General features: G+C 35.6%; 1 protein-coding gene across 3 annotated transcripts; it reads left to right on the forward strand.

The window, feature by feature from the left end:
- Window positions 1–2,716: 2,716 nt before the first annotated feature.
- On the forward strand, window positions 2,717–11,302 carry LOC149020948 (casein kinase 1-like protein 3). 3 transcript variants are annotated; one of them, XR_016172260.1, is made up of 18 exons: window positions 2,717–3,102; window positions 3,194–3,234; window positions 3,891–3,960; window positions 4,048–4,196; window positions 4,548–4,643; window positions 4,755–4,825; window positions 5,768–5,829; window positions 5,903–5,966; window positions 6,140–6,224; window positions 6,321–6,447; window positions 7,255–7,337; window positions 7,483–7,540; window positions 7,666–7,790; window positions 7,938–8,132; window positions 8,722–8,844; window positions 9,069–9,238; window positions 9,337–9,477; window positions 9,908–11,302. XR_016172260.1 is itself a non-coding variant. In XM_089149184.1 (15 exons), exons 1-14 carry the CDS (start codon window positions 3,027–3,029, stop codon window positions 8,127–8,129), a joined length of 1,299 nt encoding a protein of 432 aa, XP_089005310.1. In that variant the 5' UTR covers window positions 2,717–3,026; the 3' UTR covers window positions 8,130–8,132; window positions 8,722–8,853. The 3 variants fall into 3 exon arrangements, 1 of the variants encoding a protein (XP_089005310.1); XR_016172261.1 differs by lacking the exon at window positions 9,069–9,238 and having other exon boundaries at window positions 9,239–9,477; XM_089149184.1 differs by lacking the exons at window positions 9,069–9,238; window positions 9,337–9,477; window positions 9,908–11,302 and having other exon boundaries at window positions 8,722–8,853.
- Window positions 11,303–19,254: the final 7,952 nt, after the last annotated feature.

Genomic DNA, 19,254 nt, shown 5'->3' on the forward strand with positions numbered 1-19,254 from the left:
GATGATATATGTAATACTTCTAGAATTGTAAAAGGATAGTCATAATCCACCTCCGAATTTGTATTTATATTCATTTAAGAAGGTTCGTGTCTGGATTTTTTTCTTATTGGAAAATATTTGTATCTGACCGGTAAGTAACCGGATTCGGATTTGGATAATTGTTTATCGGATTGGATATCTGGATAAAAATTTATCCGAATATAGTAAAGTATTCAACATTTTCTTCATCTGAAAATTGATGATAATCGGATTCAGAAATCGGAAATTATCCGGTTAAATAAAGTATTAAACAATTTTCTCTAAAAAAGATCACAATCGGATTTGGAAAGTAATAATGGAAATTGAATAATCATCAATCAATAATTAGATAGTTGATCGGATATTCAATAAAGTTCTGGATTCGAATTTGGATGCATTATCTAAATTTATGCCGGATTCATATTTAGATAGCGGTTTTGCTATTCGGATTTGGATGCTGGTGTATCCGAGCCGAATTCGATCCGTTTACATGTCTAAATACTTATACCCTCTTTTTTTCAGTAAATTAATATAAAAGTACCTTTTATGAGAAAACAAAAAATTAAAATGTAAAGCAAAATGTGTCCTTATTAACCAATAATTTTGAACGATCAAAATAAAGTTGTTGTGCTCCATCCTTTGGTTATTGTGGTGCAACGTGGATCTCATGTATTCCCCAAAATGGAATGGCATATACTCGCCCAAATGTTCTATTTTCTAATGCAAACCTAATAATTTTTTAAGTCATTTTCACATGTTGAAAGCATGTAATTAATTAATTAATTTTTTTTTTTTTTTGGGTATGATGCAATTAATTAAAGTTGATGGAAATGACTTTGATTTTTTATGTTGTTAATCCATTAAGTCTACCTAGCTATCCAATAGTTATTTGACAAATACATGTCACATTTTTTCTAAAAGTCGTGGGCCACATTGATAAGTTTATTACTCAAAGTGATGTAATGTAAACGCAAAAACCCTTTTGAAACTGATTAATATGCAACCATCACATTTTATTCATGTAATACCAACATTATGTTATTTGGGGTGAAATATTGATAATTATTTTTTTCTTCTTTCTAAAAACCCTTGATGGGTAGAAAGAAACATTTTAGTTTTCTCTTTTTTTTTTTTTTTTTAATATAAAAATGTCAACAAGGTTCATGAGAATAAATAAGGTTTTTCATATAATAAGTCTTCTATGAGGTTTTGATTCCCTCGAACTCCTTGTCCATCCAAATTCCTCTAACCTCATAAAGTAGGGTTGAATCCCATATTTGGTATCATATTGGGATGGAGAAAGCCGTCACTTCACCACCTAAAGCGTGTGATTGGTACAATTTGGAATAGATAAGAAGTTAATTTGAGACTGATTGATGCCAACTATCTATAGCTTGATTAGTTTGTTTAGGGACGGATTATGGCTTGTTTAAGTATTGATTATAACCTACTTAGTTAATTACAAGTCTTGTTGTAGTCCAAATAACTCATTGCCTCGAGCTTGATAACTTACCAACTAGGTTGTTCATTAAATAGAAAGGTCTCCATATGGCCTACAAGACTCAATAATTACTTGAACAAACTGGAACCATGGAAAGCCCTAAGTCGGAGGGAATAGATTAGATCACTTCTCATTACTTGGCAATTTGATATGACCATCTGGAGCCCACACTAGGCAGTAGAAACAATATTGTTTGAGATGCAGAAGGTCTTTTTGTTGCAGCAAAAACTGTGGCTCGCCGTGGTTTTTCAACCATGAATCTTAAATTGAAAGCAATGTGTCATCGCTACTTTTTTCACTACTGCTATACGACTTAATTGCATATAGACTTCTCAAATTGTCAACCAATGATTCGATCCCTTAATTGGGAAGTTAAGTCCTTAGATGGACTTAGATTGGATTAATAAAAGTCTAGGACAAGACATCTTAGATTTGATTGCAAATTTCTAGTCTGTTCAATTCATATATGTATATTGGTCTTTAAATTTCCAAGAAAGTTACTTAGCTAAAGGCTCAAAATCATATAAATTTTATCGTGTGTCATGGCATAAAGGGGCTTTATAAAGCTAGGGGATGGAGATATTAATATGCCTCAGCAAGAGTCGAATCCACGACCTCTTCACGAAGAGATATTGATTTCACCACTAGTCACTGCACCATTGAAGATTGCTGAAGCAAAGTGTGGATTTTTTTTTGGTAAAAGTGTAAAACAATGTGTGAGACTTTTCTGTGAATACCAGAAAGTGAGGGATTAGAATGCAAATAAAATTGCTCACGGGAGTTCCACGGTAATTCGGAATACATCACAGATTTCCTCACTTTGGATATGTATCTGTCTCTCTCCTACTCCACCTTGTCCGGATTCCTGTTTACTTTATCCACCTAATTCTTCTTCTTGGGCCAAAATATAGCGTTTGTTGACGGAAAAAATACAACTTCAGGTTGAAATGACAATAATATCCCAAACGAAATCCTTCTATTATTGTCGTTTCTTAGGGTGTTTTTGTCCTTTAACATCTCCCAGACTCGCACGATCACAATATAGTTGACTAGTCAACTTCTGGAAAAGAACCCGTCTTTTTTTTTTTAGGGTTCGAGATTTTACAAAATTACAGTGACTACCCCTTGCGTTACAATAGTTAATTTATGCACAACTCACGAGACTCGTATGGGAGAAGAAGCCTTTCGTTGATATATTTGGCGTAATACTAGAAATTCCATTCCATATCCAAATTTTCTGAAACTGCTTCTTCGTGTATCGTCAGTTGTGTGTGGTTTTGTGGTTTCGGTTTCTCCAAGGAGAGAAAGAGAAGCAAAGACATCCTGTCCTGTTATTAAGAAGATCGTCTCTCACCGAATTTTTTTTTCTCTTTCAGAGTTCTTCGCCTTCCAAATACCTAGACTCTGAAAACCCTAGCACCGTTTGTTTTCTAAGGTTATAGAGTTCTTATCGATCGATCGATCGATATAGGAAGTCAGAGATAGGGAGTTTGGGAAGGTGGGGGGCATGGAGAGGATAGTTGGTGAGAAATACAAATTAGGTCGTAAGATCGGAAGTGGATCTTTTGGAGAAATCTATCTCGGTTAGTGTATACGTCTGTGTTTCATCTGCTTCAGTTGAATACTTGAACTTCTTAATTTTTGCTGATTTTTGTGGAATTTGTTCTTTTGCAGCGACGCATATCGATACTTATGAGATCGTTGCAGCGAAGATCGTAAGTATTCGGTTCATGTCTTAAGATTGATAGATCGTGACCTGATAATGAGATTTTCTCTGTTCAACGTGCTTCCTTCTTTGGTCGATTCGTTTGACTGGGGAGAGATACCTTTTTCCTTTGCGTTGTAATTTCGACCCGATGATATCCAATTACTAGAGGAGGAAGGACGATTAATCAGGGATTCGTAATTGTACCTCTTGTTTCCTGCTTTTTTTTTTTGGTGGTCCATCACGTTCCGTGCTAATTCCTTTTGTTAGTACTCGATCTTTTCTAGTTTCTTATCCAAAACCTTTGCCTCCTCAATTACTTGGCTTGAGCAATTGTTGCTTTATAGAATTCCAGCATAGTGCTGCCGGATGGGTTACCCTTTTTTTCCCTCGGTATTCTGGGGGTGCTTGCTTAGATGCATGAGAACTCTCTTCTTTTTATGGAGGAAGGTGGGGATTTGGCTTAGTGTCTATATCTTTGTAATGTCATGTGACAAGTTTCCTAATATATATTGATGGTTCTTCTTCCCCATAAGCATAATGGGCTCATAACAAACAAAAGCAATATCTCAGAGTGTTACACTTTCTTTTACTATGTGTTGATTATTTGTATAACTTTTTTAACTGTTATTTTGGATTGAGTATGGTGCCTTTTTATTCCTTTAGGAAAACGGCAAGACAAAGCACCCGCAGCTGCTTTATGAAGCCAAGCTGTATAACATTCTTCAGGCAGGAAGTATGTGTTATGTGCAGGAACTTTCTCTGTGGCAATGGTCTTCAGCTTATAATTGTGTTTTAACACATTGTTTGTGTTACTTATTAGGTGGTATCGCTACTATAAAATGGTGTGGAGTTGATGGGGAGGACAATGTCCTTGTGATGGACTTACTGGGACCAAGTCTTGAAGATCTATTTGTCTACTGTGGAAGAAAATTTTCGCTGAAGACAGTTTTAATGTTGGCTGATCAGATGGTAAACTTAATTCTGTTCCTTTTTTTCCCTTTTTTGGGGGGGATTTCAAAAAACGTTATGCTAATGAGAGCATTTTTTTTCCTGCCACATATAAATTGATTTTGTGAGCTGGAACTTGTTACATAAATGGAGAATAATTTTGAAAACATCTGGAGCTATTTTGAATGTCCTGATTCTGTTTAAACATTATTTAATCATAACTTAAAACCACATCCTGAAATGGTAAAACATTTCATATTAGGATGCCTTTTTATTTGTTACAGTTTTCATTTTTGTATTTATGGAGCTTGAAACTTACTTCCAGATGAAAAATGCACAAGTAACTATAGACTTGTTTTTTGTTAACTCCAGATTACAAGAATTGAGTACGTGCACTCTAAAGGATTTTTACATAGAGATATCAAACCTGATAACTTCCTAATGGGTCTTGGTCGGAAAGCAAACCAGGCAAGGATGACAGATTTATGGTGGATAATTTGTTGTAATTTGATTATTCAATTTATTGCGACAATATCTTCTTTTCCATCATTCTTCTGATTGAATATCTATATATTTCAGGTTTATATTATTGATTTTGGCCTTGCTAAAAGATACAGGGACTCCACAACTAATCGTCATATTCCTTACAGGTATTGTGCACTATGCAACTTGGAATCCTATCTTGCTTCGTATCCGCTAGTCAGTCTTTGATCACAGACTAATCTTTTCTTTGGAGCCACTAAGGTTCTGTTATTGATTGCCTTATGATGCTTGTTGCAAATATCCAATAACTTGGTTATGCGCCTTGCTTTCTCTTACAGTTTTTTTACATGATACTATAATAATATCATTGAGGGCTATGCAATTAATCAGAATCCTAACACCTGGAAACAATGGCATCTCAGTTAATAATTTGAAATTATGAAGGGAGAGTGGCAGAATTCTGAAAATCTAGATGGGTTAAAGAGCTATTTGAGATTTGGTGAGAAGAAAGGGAATTAATATTTATTTGGGTGGGGCAAACTAGGAAGCAACTATAATGGATGGATTGGATTTGAATTAGTAGGAAATATAGGGGCATTAAAGGGAAATAAAATAAAATTGGGCACAAAATATACTCACCTTTGGATCTAGAGAAGCCATGATGATGTTCAAGAGGACAACTTAACTTGCAGCCTTTGGAATCTGTCTCAAACAGTTGTAAAAATATCCGGATTTATTTGTTGTCTCCCTGAATTGAGCTGTATTTTAAGAAATCAACTCTGTCTTTCTCTCGATCAAAATAATCTTTGATTCTATCATTTTCTGAAACGTAAAAACAAATTCAACTCTAATTGGAGTCTTATTTTTTTTAATAACTTTTAGCATGAATTAAAAACTTATAAATTATCGCTGAAGAATTCAATAGCTAAATGCATCAGCAAGGGACAAAATGTTTAATAATCTTGATTATTTGGTTTTTGCTGGTTCACGTATTATGGTACTGTGATTACATATTCAGATATTCTATTTTAATGGGCATGGTCACGTTGTTAGTTTGATTCAAATGCGTTGACCATGATTGATATATCAGCTCTTTTACTTCTGGACAGGGAGAATAAAAACTTAACTGGGACTGCCCGTTATGCTAGCTGCAATACTCATCTGGGCATTGGTAAGTAAAAGTTGGTTTGTTAGTTTGGTTGAAGTTTTAAGTATGATTCCTAATTTTGTTCTGTTCTGTCCAGAGCAAAGCCGGCGAGATGACTTGGAATCTCTTGGTTACGTCTTGTTGTATTTTTTGAGAGGAAGGTAGGTGCTTAATTCTGACCTGAAGTTTTTTGAACATGCCAACTTGTGAAGTTCAATAATCCACCTTTGTGGGGACATTTTACTTCTGATCAATATATGTGTCCATTATTTGAGTCAGCTTAGATAGTTAGGATATGATGCATTTACGCTGACCTTTGTATGATTTCTTGTAGCCTTCCATGGCAAGGTCTAAAAGCTGCCACAAAGAAGCAAAAATATGACAAAATATGTGAGAAAAAGTTATCAACTCCCATTGAAGTATGTATATCTGTCTTCATTAAATTTAAAATTCTGTTCTAACTGTATGTTATATTGGTGTGAAGTTGACTGAACACATGGTCATCTTTTCTCTAGGTTCTTTGCAAGGCTCATCCTGTCGAGTTTGCATCATACTTTCATTACTGCCATTCTCTGACATTTGATCAACGGCCTGATTACGGATTCTTGAAGCGCTTGTTTCGTGACTTGTTTACTCGTGAAGGTACGAAAAGACCTAATCTCTGTTTTGAAATTCTTATTCTTTCCTCTTGTATTGACTCTTAATACTTAGTTTATAGTTCTCGTAGATATATTACGATGCTTTGAATTGAGCTTTTCTGAATCTATAATATCAAATGCCACTATTTTGTGAACCAAAGTATTCTTATTCTAATTATGTTGGGTCAAACCCCTGCTCTTACTTTGTTGGTTTCTGATTGTTAAACTGTGTTTTGTTTGTTAGAAGATGAACTGAAAATAGTCTGCCCATTACATTATTGGTACTTATGGAGACTGCCAATGTTATATTTAATACCTGGATCTTCTGGAGAAGATCTTATGGGCTTCTGGATGTTTTGGGGGGAAAGATGACTATGGGACTAAGCAGTTCATTCTCATTTGGTTATTCTCTTTTTTTTTTTGGGGCGGGTGGGGGGAGCTGCAGATATACTAAGCACTCAGTGGTGACATTACTTTATATTTCTTTCTGCTGAAAATTTAATTGTTGACCTTCATATTTATAATTTATTTGAGGTTCTGCTACAGTCTGCAGTTTCATGGCTTGGAGGAGGGATATTAGTGGAAACATGAATTTTTTTCTTCCTGTTTTATTTATATATATAGGGGTGGGGGGGGGGGGTTTCCTATTAGAAATATTGATATTGGTGATGCTACGATTCTTAGTCTTAGGGTGTCAACGGGCAATTTTGTTAAGTTTGGCATTTTGGTTAACGTTTGCCCTTTTTTGTTTCTATCATTTCAATATTTTGCAATGTTAGTCCTGATGTTGCTTTTGTTACCTATCTGACAGGATATGAGTTTGATTATATATTTGACTGGACCATTTTGAAGTACCAGCAAGCACAAAAGACAAAGTCTCAGCCTCGACTATCTGTTAGTGTTTCCCAACATTTATAGAATGAGTCCCCCTGCTCCGAAAATAAAATAAAAAATAAAATCTTGAGCTTCAGATCAATCCATTGTTTTCTCCTGTCTGTTTTCATGGTTGTGGTCTGATGAAGATGTTACCATATTGCAGCCGGTTTCTGGTGGGAACAGCAGTAGAGCAATGCCTATGGATGTTGACAAGAATCAAGGTAAGGTATTTTCTTAACAAACAGTATTTACTGAGCATGAAATGAGTGAAGGCAAACAGTATTTACTGAGCATGAAATGAACCAAGCTTTTGGAAAAGATGACATTTATATATATCTAATGGCAGGAGGAAACAATGCATCACATTCAGCTGAGGTAACAGGACGAGTAATATCAAGTAATGCTGCACGTCCTGGGGTTCGAATGCAATTTAAATCTTCAACAGAAAAAACTCCTGCTGCTGAAAGTAATGTAAGTCATGTTATAGTGGCTGTGCTTTTATTACATAATCTTCCTAGTTCCTATTGGCATTATTTATTGAATGATCAGTTCCTTCCTGTTTTAAATAATTTATAGGAATTTTTTCTAATGTTTATTAATGGATTTTGATGTTTGCAGGCAGCGAGTAACTTTGCTGAGAAGTCCCAAATGGCATCTTCTTCATTTGCACTACCAGGTGCTTTCAAGAGAAATACTCCAAAACCGATGGTGTCTGCTGAACCTTCACATCTTGGTCATGGGTTTGGTAGCAAAATTGGTCCTTCAAGCAGTTGGCTTCCTTCCCTACAACGCAATTCATCTGCCAAATGATTGGTACGGGAGCCATATCTGATCAAAACTTGGAAGTCACATTACCCCCTTTTTGTGTTTGAAGCCACCCAGGTTTTACCAAACAGCTCATCTTGAATCTTAGTCTTATATAAACACTATGAGTTGAAGCCTTTGACTCAAATATAAGATGTTGAAGTTATTATGGATTTACTTTTGTAGTTGCATGTTTATCATGTATATGTTTCATTAGTTCAATATGCAGTTCAAAAAAATGGGGCGTTGATAAACTTCTGGTTTCTGACACATATTTCCCCTGCCCTGAGTTTTACGTGTTGATGGTTGGGAAGATGCAACATTCATACATTTTTGTTTGAAAGCATTTCTCATTATGTGCATGGGTATCAAGTAGATATATCACTACATTGATCATTGTAATTGTTGTTCCTGAAGTGAAATTGTAATATTTAAAATGTATTGGTGCACTGATATTGTGTTTGATTAAATATAGCATTATTCATAACAATGCAATGTAGTCAAGTATATGGAGGTTTTTGCTTGTGCAATATGCAACATATTGAATTGTTTGTAAGTTTGTTGCTGTACTTAACTGATTGTTTACTTTTTTTGGCAGTGATGGATGTGGAGAGCAAATTGAAGACAAGCTAACCCGGAGTACATCTGGTGCAGTTCTGACTGCCAAGAAGTTATTGTTTCTCGGTCTCCATCTATCACTGTATGCTGTAGCTCTCTTAAGGTGACTACAGACACATTGGATGATGCTAAATTGGATCTACTCGAAAGCTTGGTAGCTGTTTCGTACGTACATAGATGGTTCTCACCAGGCTAGGGTTTTATGGTTCTTTGTAACATGGATGACACATCAAGTGTTTTTATTACCATTCTTGCTGTTAATAGATCATACAATTCCCATTGTGCTATATGTGGTTGTTTTGACAGTGTGTATTTCATTTGATTCAGGATAATGAGTTGCATTAGTATACTTGTTGGTTTATTATTTTGGATCAAAGCCTTGGATGTTCACCTGGATCAGTTTTTACCTATCAAGTTCCTCAGTTTCTGAATAAAAGACAGTAATCTAGTGTTTCAGGTGCCAATATTTCATGCTTACTTCATGGCGCTTTTGTCAGGTACTGGCATGCCCTCCAAGAGTTATGGGTAATTTAATGGATGCTGTACCTAGTCGTAATCTATAGTATCTCATCTGCAAATCTTTCGTACTCTTCAGAGAATGATATTATGACCTCTTCAAATTCTGGAAGAGCAAACATTTGTGAAGAGTTTGTGCCAGCTGCGATGAAATCAAAGTTCACTTGAAGGAAACTCATGGATCTCAATGGAGTGAACCTGGAGGCTGGAAAATGTCAAGGTGCTTAATTGACTGGTGCTTCCTACCCTGCCCTCCATCTTTACATTATGTTGTGTTAGAAGTTGACGTTGCATAACTTTTCAAGCCGATGAGTTTTTTGGTTGTTTTGTTGTCAGCATCTCCATGCATTGGTTACAGCAGGAAATGTTACTATTCTGTTAACCTGCTTATATTGTTTTGCAAATCCTCAATTTATTATGCATCCTTTACCTTTTATTTTCTCCATCTTGATTGAACTTGCTAGTATCTTTTTGTTTTTTCTTTGTTCATTTTTGTGAGGAATAGATTTTTAGCTGCTGGTTTTTTTTTTCAGTGCAAGTCAAATTGTGAAAGGACTAGAAAGAGTCCCAGTATAATTAATGTGTGTTATCATTGTGTAGGACTGTTTACAATATTGTGATACTCAATTTAGCTGGTTTACAATTTTCAGGTTCTTTTTCTTCAACCATGCTATCAGACAGTGGTAAGACAACGGGTTGAACTGAAGAGATTTGACTGGGTCACTGGCCACTTCTTCCTTTCTCCAAAGGAAGAAAGAATGCCTATGGGGGTAGGTTAAGAAATAACTGACTGGAGAGGTGCTTGTAGCCTGTGGTGGAAGTTGTTCTTTTTACACTGCGGGGGATTAGTCTTAGGAATCAGAGAAGTAAGTCTTTTGGGATTGATCGGCACACGGATGGAAGGTTGAGAAAGATCTGACCGGAGAGGTGCTTGTAGTAGCCTGTGGTGGACATAGTTCCTTTGACACTGCAGGGGATTAGTCTTGGGAATCAGAAAAGGCAGTCTTTTAGGTTTGATTGGTACAGAGAGATGGAAGGTTTATTCATTTAGAGATGACATATTGGTGAATAACATTAGCATGATGGCTTGATAATACTGGATAATTGCCCTATTCCTCTGGTACCTATACTAGCATTGCTGCTCAGGTAAGGGCCACAGACTTGTTTTTGGAAGATGACATCTCTGGAATGAATTGTTTGAACAGGTGAGCTTTGTGGAAATTTTGGTTCGCTGTAAACTCATTTAACTGTTGAATGATACTCTCTAATGGAAGATTAAGGAATCAGAGTGGACCTGGGAATTGACAGAGATATGCGGTGTTTGGTCAATGAAATGATGATCCAAGTTCTTGAAGGTTTCTGGTTGTGAATGTGAGGAGCTTGGAGGAAAAGGATTTGCCCTGTTGCTGGTGTTAGCTGCAAGAGGGCAAAAAATAATGTGTGGCTGGTGATCTCTCCCCCTCGGTGGAAGAAGTGCTGAGAATGGTTTGGGAATAAAAAAACAGTTGGTGACCCTAGGGTAAAAATGTGGGATTTGGTTTTCGCCAAGAATTGTGCATCTGTACTGTCCGCGCATATTGGCTTCCAAAGACTCTGAGAGGTAAGAACTCCTACCCAACCCAACGCTTCCGTTTTATTTTAAAATGCATTTTGAGCTTGGGAGCCAAGGAATATCGGATTAGCTAGTGTGTCACAGGGTCATCTGCTGACTTCATTTCAGCGGCAGTGATGCTAACTACCATATAAATTGGTAACGTGTCTAATCTAGTGTCCATTTTATAGAGTTAAAAAAATAAGGGGATCAATCCATCTCGAAGGCTTTGGTACAACTGTACAAGTACCCTGCAGCATTTTTCAAACCCAAAGGAAAAAAGATTAAGTACCCCGCAATTTTTCAAAATTTCAATATCTTCAACTATTCATTATTAAAATTAAAAAAAATGAATAATGATTTAATGGTTTTCAGTGATGAATTAGATTATTGTGTCTGGGATATGTGTTCAAATATTAAGTGGGGGATGTTAGTGTTTTAAGGCTTCCGTATTTAATTTTTCTTGTTCTGCCAAATTTTATATTCAATTTGTATCAACTGAGAAGTTGAAATTGAAATGAAAGCATACTGAATTTTGGGTGTGGTCCGGAAAGACGAATTGATAGTTCCGAGCCGTTGAAAGGTTGAAATCCTGTTTGTATTTGATGGCGGTTGTCTCCGTTAGCCCGTAATGTGGTATATGTGAGGATGCCTAACTAATATATTTCAAGAACATGCCACTTGTCCTTTTTAAATCTGACGGTCAAAATTAAAAACATAGGGCACAAATATAAAGTTTAATATTTTACATTTCGGGTTTTAAATCTTCGAAGTTTAGAACCGAACCCATTATCAAAGTCGATAGAATCAATTGGCGCGAGGAAAAATGTTGTCTTGTTCTTGAACGTACCCTCGTCATCCTGCAATTCTCTTTTGATTTTGTGGATTAAATCAGTTATTTTTTCGTTACACTTCCCTCTTCTAGATGGTGAAAAGTTAGAGTTCTTTAAGAATATGCAGAACATCATTTGAAGAACCAACCGGAGCTGGCGGGACGCCGACGACGCGGCCTGGGCGCCCACGCGCTTGGGCCGGGGCCCCACCCACGCAGAGCCGCCCCTGCACCCCCCTGGGACCTGGACTTCGAATAATATCTGGCATTTTTGGACTCCCACCTGAACTCTTTCGTTTCTTTCTATGTACAGAAACCCCATCCACAATCGTACCATTTGACAAGAGTATCATGGCAACTGGCATTCTTCGAAAGGCCATTCTCTTCCAATGGACTACTATTGTTGCTCTTCATTGAGCTCTGCATAGCCTTCATATTCAGCTTCAAACGTGTTACTGTAATACATACTTGTGAAAAATCTTTTCTTCCTATAAATTTCACACCGTGAAGCTGGAAAGTCCAACAATCTTCAAAATCTACATGTTGCCCACTAACAAAAGAAAAATACAGAGCAAACAAATGACACATGACAGGCTTAACTATCCCAATCCACTTCAAGGATGACCGTAGGCATGGACTGACTTCTGAAATTCAAACTCCTTTGATCTCCACCTTAGCAACAATCTTATCACTTTGTTCTGTTTTGTTTCCCTTCCATTGGTCTCGAACTTTTGCAACTCATTCTCCTCTGGAAATTCTGTTTCATTGTCCATCAAATTTGTACTTAAATTATACTTTGGATTAATTAATGACCATAGTTTCATCTGCAACTCAACAATGATTTTTCAGATAATATCTAAGAGAGAAGAGCTTTTATTTTTAATGTTTTCTCCCACTTTATTTTTTCCAATAAAAATGAAGAAAATAAAAAAAAGAGAACAATAATGTATGAATCCAGATGGAGTTGAACCACCATTCCCTAGTTAATCTCTAGGCGTTCTTCCATCTTACCCTTTTTAAGTAGAGTTGGAGAAGAATCAAAGATGGGCTCGCCGGAATTAGAGCAAATCGTTGAAGAAACTGGTGGTGATGGTCTTCATCAACACGCTTGAATGAGAGGATTTTGCTCGCCATTGCGGGAGAAGAAGGCGGTTTATCACAGGCTAGGGCATTCAACGATTTTCCCTAATGATGTTTTGTATGTTTCATAAATAACTGTATTTCTTTACCATCTAGAAGAGGGAGGTTGGTGATAAAATAGATGATTTAATCCATCTTTTAATTTGTGTACTCTTAGGACAGAGCTTTTAATTCCTTCCCGAGAATCCCAACCAAACATAACCCTTTAATTTAAGTAAGGCGGTTACTTCTCTTTAACCATTCTTTTAATACACAAACAAAATATCATAATAACCACAATGGAAACATTAATCTATTAAGAGAGGTAAAAACTCAAAAGAATAGATTTGTGATATCTCGTATCTCATTATATTATTATTTTAATGTCGTGTTGGTATGCTTCAATACATTCTAGATTAATAATGACATTTGGACCCTAGCTTGGTTTATAACTGGTCGAAAAGTGTTTTCGGCCACCGGTCTCAAGTATGGCAAAATTTGACTGAACTCAATGACCATCATAATTTTCTACACTCGAAGTAGACCAAATAGGTGGATCACAAGGTGGGCTCGCAACTCTCTAACAAAGGCTCATTATTCCTATTTTACTATATAAATGATATTATATATGTGTTAACCAATGATTTAGATGATGAATATAGCAAGAAAAAAGGGTGTAGAAATTGAGATGTAATTATAATATTGAAACTAAAAGGCTATGGTGATTACACCTATCAACGATATGTGTCACCATTAAGAGAGACGGAAATTGAAGTGTCAAGAAAATAGGAAAATAACTTATAGATGTCACAAGGAAATGAATGAAAGAGAAAAGGGGGAGGGGGGTGGACACTTAATTAAGCGTATATGTATCACCTAAGTATCACTAACAAAGTGATAAAGTGACAATGAAAGAGAAAAGAGGGGACACCTAAATATACATGTGTTACTTAAGTATTACTAGTAAAATTATAAAGTGATAATAGAAGAGAAAAGGGGAGACACATAAGTGTACATGTGTTACCTAAGTATCACAAATAAAATAATAAAATCATAGTGAAAGATAAAATGGGAGACACATAAGTATCAATAGTAAGGTGATAGAGTGATAATGAAATAAAAAAGTTAAGACACCTAAATGTATATGTATTACCCAAGTATCATTAATAAAGTGATAAAATGATAATGAGAGAAATGGGGGACACCTAAGCATATATATGTTACCCAAGTATCATTAGTAAAGTCATACAATGATAATGAAAGAGAGGGGGGGGGCACCTAAGTGTATAAGTAACATAACGATATATTTAGTATTGTAGATCATTTATTTCAGCTAGTTTTTCAATCTCTTTACAAATTTAATAATGAAGCCATTAAAGAGTTTCATCAGTATATCAATCCAAATTTAACATGTTTAGTTTTGGGTAAAAGACCTAACATCATGAACAAGACTCCACTTATCATTTTCATAATGAAATTCCCCCCATAAGCCCACACTTTTAACATAATTGAAAAACTTTATTTCTGGTTTGTTGATGTACAAAAAGCCATCTTTTAATTCGCATACTTTTAGGATAGGGCTTTTAATTCCTTCCCAACCAAACATAACCCACTCAACTTAAGTAAGGCCATTACTTATCTTTAACCATTCATTTAAAACACATGCAAAATATCATAATAACTTAAGTAAGGCAGTTACTTCTCTTTAAGCATTATTTTAAAACATATGCGAAACATCATAATAACCACGGAAAACATTAATCTATTAAGAGAGGGTAAAAACTCAAAAAAATAGATGTGTTATATCGTATCTCATTATATTATTATTCTAATATTGTGTTGTTATGCTCCAATACTCTAGATTAATAGTGATGTTTGGAACCTAAGTCTATAACAAGGTCAAAATGTGTTTTCGGCCACTTGGTTTCTCATATAGTGAAATTAGACTAAATTCAATGACAATCATAGTAATTTTTTGCACTCGGAGTAGACCGAATAGGTGAACCACAAGGTGGGCTTGCAACTCTCTAATTTTATTATATAAATGATATTTTATATGTGTTAACTAATGATTTAGATGATGAATGTGGCTAGAAATTGAGGTGTAATTATAATACTAAAACTAGAAGGCTATGGTGATTACACTTATCAACGATATGTGTCACCATTAAGAGAGACATAAATTGAGGTGTCAAGCAAATAGGAAAAATAAGTTATAGGTGTCACAAAGAAATGAATGAAAGAGAAAAGGGGGACACTTAAGTGTATATCTGTCACCTAAGTATCACTAACAAAGTGATAAAATGACAATGAAAGAGAAAAGAGGGAACACCTAAATATACATGTGTTACATAAATATTACTAGTAAAATTATAAAGTGATAATAGAAGAGAAAAGGGGAGACAAATAAATGTACATGTTTACAAATTATACATAGGTGAGAAATATATGCTTAGGTGCCCCCCCCCCCCTTCATTTTTCTCTTTCATTCTCACTTTATCACTTTACTAATGATACATGGGTGAAACATATATGCTTATGTGTCCTCAATTTCTCTCTCATTAAAACCTTATCACTTTACTAATGATACTTGGGTAATACATATACACTTATGTGTCTCACCTTTTTTCTTTCATTATCACACTATCACCTTACTATCGATACTTAGGTAACATATGTACACTTAGGTGTCCCCCATTTTCTCTTTCACTATGACTTTATTATTTTATTTGTGATACTTAGGTGTGATAAAGTGATAATGAAAGAAAAATGGGGGGGGGGGGGACACCTAAGTGTATATGTATCATCCAAATTATCATTAGTTAAGTGATAAATTAATAAAATATAGAAGGTGAGATGTAGTATGTTGACACCTAGTAAGAATGATGACAATTATCATTATAGCTATCAACAAGAGAGAAATTTGAAGAAGAAAGTAGGAAACTTGAAGAAAAAGGAAGAAGTTTGAAGAAAGTAGTAGAAACTTGAAAAAATTATTATTTTATCAGTTTGTCATCCTTAAAAATAAGAATGAATCTCTCCATTTGTAGGAGAAACTTTTTATGTAAATCATAGAGTGGGAATTGCATGGAGAGAAATTGAAAAGAGAAAGAGGAGGAGAGTCAGAGAGGAGAGAAAAATAGAATTAAAGAGAGAAGTAGGGAGTTCGTTTGAGAAAGGACAAAGAGAGGATTGAAACGGTAATTCGTGATTGAGATCGCTCATCTTAAAAGATAGGATCAAACTAACATATTGGTGAGTATTATGACTTAATCCATGTTATGTACAATTTTATGGTAAATTTGTACTTGTGAGTATTATGATTTAATCCATGCTATATACAATTTCACTATCATGACTCCCTCGAAAATTTTATGCAATTTTGATGTAGATGACATATATATATATATATGCAAGTGTTTTACAATATCCACTGACTTCTTACTATGGATTACTCATTATTATTGCATATTTTTAATGAATAAATGAAAAGTCTAATAAATGCAAGATCAAAATGGAACAAAAGATATCGTGATGACGAACATTGCCCTTGTAAGTCATGTTAGGTATTGTGGCTAAAGTTAAAATGGAAAGATTGGGTCTAAACCAATGATAATAGACTGTGAGGTGTACATGGCCTTGTGCCCAAAGAATTAAACCACTTCGGTGGTGTAGCCACTTCAATGTGTAAAGTAACCACTTTGGTGCTATTGTCACTTCGATGATTTAAAGAGATGTACATCCTCCATGGATCTGCCTAAGCTTATAACTGCAATGAAAGTAAAAGAGAACAATGAATTTTTTCAGAATATATATTATGAGACTGAATGTTTTATGACACATGCATTGACATGTACTTGAAAAAGATGGAATATTTCACTATGAAAATGAGCATGCCATGTTTTATTTCTGTATGTAGTATGATCGTTTTATAATATTCGGTGGGCTAGTGTAGCTCATAGCCAATTACCATGTACAAATAGATAGCCAAAAGACAAAGGTAAATGCATAGTAATCCAAGACCAGGATTGAGAGCCAAGGTCTCTTTTGATTATGCTATCTATTTGAGTTTGTAAAAAACAATTATATTTCAATATTTTAAGGGTTTGTATAGGGTACTAAATGTTCAGTTTAATAGTTGATGTGATTTTAGAATACAGATGACTGTACTTAATAGTAAATATAATTAGAATTTTAGTTACTGTCCGATAATCTATTCTTTTGAGTTTTTACCCTCTCTTAATAGATTTATATTTCCGCGGTAGTTATTAGGATATTTTACTTGTGTGTTGAATAAATGGTTAAAGAGAAATAACTACCATGTCCCCTTAATTAGTTGAATCTAAGGTGACCCACCTGACCCTAGTAAGTGGAGGCGTGACAGGTGAAGTGTTTTCTGAAAGAAATTATTGATCAGCCTTGGTAGCAACATTAATAACTTTGCTTGGTGACCAAGCTTTTTTCCTGAAAACTAAATCACTCCTTTGCAAGTCTCTTATCATCTCTGGAAAATTGAACTCATATCTTCTTTTGCTCATCTGAGAAGTAACTTGTGTCAAAGAAGAACTAAAGCAAATTGCTCTTGAGAATGGACATGAAAGAAAATATGTTTTGCTGTATTGACCTTATTTTCACATTTCAAGCAACATAGGTTAATAGGAATATTTCAAACAGAGAGACCTTCACCTACCTTTTGGGATTTTTTTTTTCTTCCTTTAATTAGAAGCCCTCTTGTTGTGATTGATTCCATTTGCATGTTCTCCCTCTTGCCCCAACTCCTTCAAAACCCTCACGACTTTTCCCAAGACAACACCTGGACTTGCAGTGCGTGTGATCCCAACCATGGCAGCCAGCACATGAAGCTTCATCTTCACCTTCTCATCGTACAAGATACCATTGACATCATCATCAACACAACCTTCATCATCATTATTAGAAAACTCATCATCAACTGAATCAGAATCTTCACTGGAGAGCTGGGAATCAACAACACTTGACAGCTTTGGATTGTGAAGATGGGTACTGTCGTTTTTGGGACCAAAAGATGTGAAGGAACGTATGGAATGGTCAAGGAACAGGTAACTGCTACTGTCTCCGTTGAACATGCAGGGATCAGTGGGTTCCTTGACTACCACCTGGATTTCCTCCTCTCCCTTTGCCTCCATTGGTTTTGTGTGTGTGTAAAACAGACAGAGAAGGAGAAGTATGAAACTCAAAGAAAGCAAACGGCAAAGAAGTAGAGAACCATGAAACTGAACAGAAGCAAAGGGTTCTTAAAGCTAGAGATCGACCGACAACGTTACTACTTAAGAAGGAAAGAGAAAATTTATCCAGGAAAGTGAAAATTTAAAGCATAGAGAAACCAAAAGTACCAAGGTGTCAGTTTGTATGGGATGGAGGGTCATTACTCTTAAAGTTTCAAACGTCATTGCTTTTGGAATTGCTTCTGACGGTCAAGTTAGATTTCGATCTGCTGGAGGTGAAATTTCGGTGGAGATTTGCAGAAGCAAGGTCCCATTGCTTCTCTCACTTACGAGATATTTTTTCAGTAGAAAAGGGAAAAATATAAAAAGAGTTTTCAGCAGAAATACATAGTTTGGTTGAGTTTCCACTGCTATAGTCATTAGCAACATTAAGATTGTTACTACTAGTGCTACTAGGGTTACCTGCATGCCTATCAGCCAAACTAGTAAAACAGTCTTGCCAAGTGGGTACTTAAAATTAGGGAGAGAGAGAGATCCTAGTTCTAGTTCTGGTGCTATGAATGGCAGAAGCGGCAGATGTTGTAGAGGCCATATTGTTCATCCAGGTTTGGTAGCATCTTATTGAGCACCCCATCAACGTTGCACCATCTATACTTGTTTGAAAGATATGTTCAGTTACCCTTGCAGAAGTGATACCTTCCCTTATTGCCAACACAACCTGATCAATATTGTTGGTTTTGTCCATGCTTATGATTCTCAGCTTTTAGAAATATTTTAGAAGCCCTGTACACAATAAAGTGGGTAAGTTAATCATAGTTTACTGGATACTTGGATTTGGGTGTTAAAGAGATTAGATTTAGAGCATATTGCACTAGCACCCCAAAATGGAAGCATTAAAGCACTGACACCCCACTTTATGTTTAAAAAACACAGACACCTCAATTCAATAAACACACTAGTCCATTCTGTTAGTGAATTTTAATCCATTGTTAAAATTCTTTTAATTCCAAAAATACCCTTGCTATGAAACCCTGCCGTCAAAGTCAAGTCTAGGTCGCCGGATTGCAGCAGTGATACATCATCATCGATGGTCTTCCTCTTGTTGGAGTGATTGTTAAAAAACCAAGACACCAACCCAATTCATATAAACACACTAGATCCAATGCGAGCAAACCCAACTCGCTATATAACCCATCGCTAAATAATCAACACTTTGCTTAAAATTCTTTTCCAAATTCACCAAAAACACCC

The sequence above is a fragment of the Hakea prostrata genome, chromosome 3 (assembly GCF_041222555.1).
Source record: "Hakea prostrata isolate BN-2017 chromosome 3, UWA_Hpros_2, whole genome shotgun sequence".
NCBI classification, from domain to species: Eukaryota; Viridiplantae; Streptophyta; class Magnoliopsida; order Proteales; family Proteaceae; genus Hakea; species Hakea prostrata.

Excerpts from the sequence above, each read along its gene's own strand:
- LOC149020948 (XM_089149184.1), top strand. The coding sequence starts at position 3,027 with ATGGAGAGGATAGTTGGTGAGAAATACAAATTAGGTCGTAAGATCGGA. Across the intron at positions 4,644-4,754 it reads TTGGTCGGAAAGCAAACCAG|GTTTATATTATTGATTTTGG; the intron begins GCAAGGATGACA and ends TATATATTTCAG. Across the intron at positions 5,967-6,139 it reads TTGTATTTTTTGAGAGGAAG|CCTTCCATGGCAAGGTCTAA; the intron begins GTAGGTGCTTAA and ends GATTTCTTGTAG.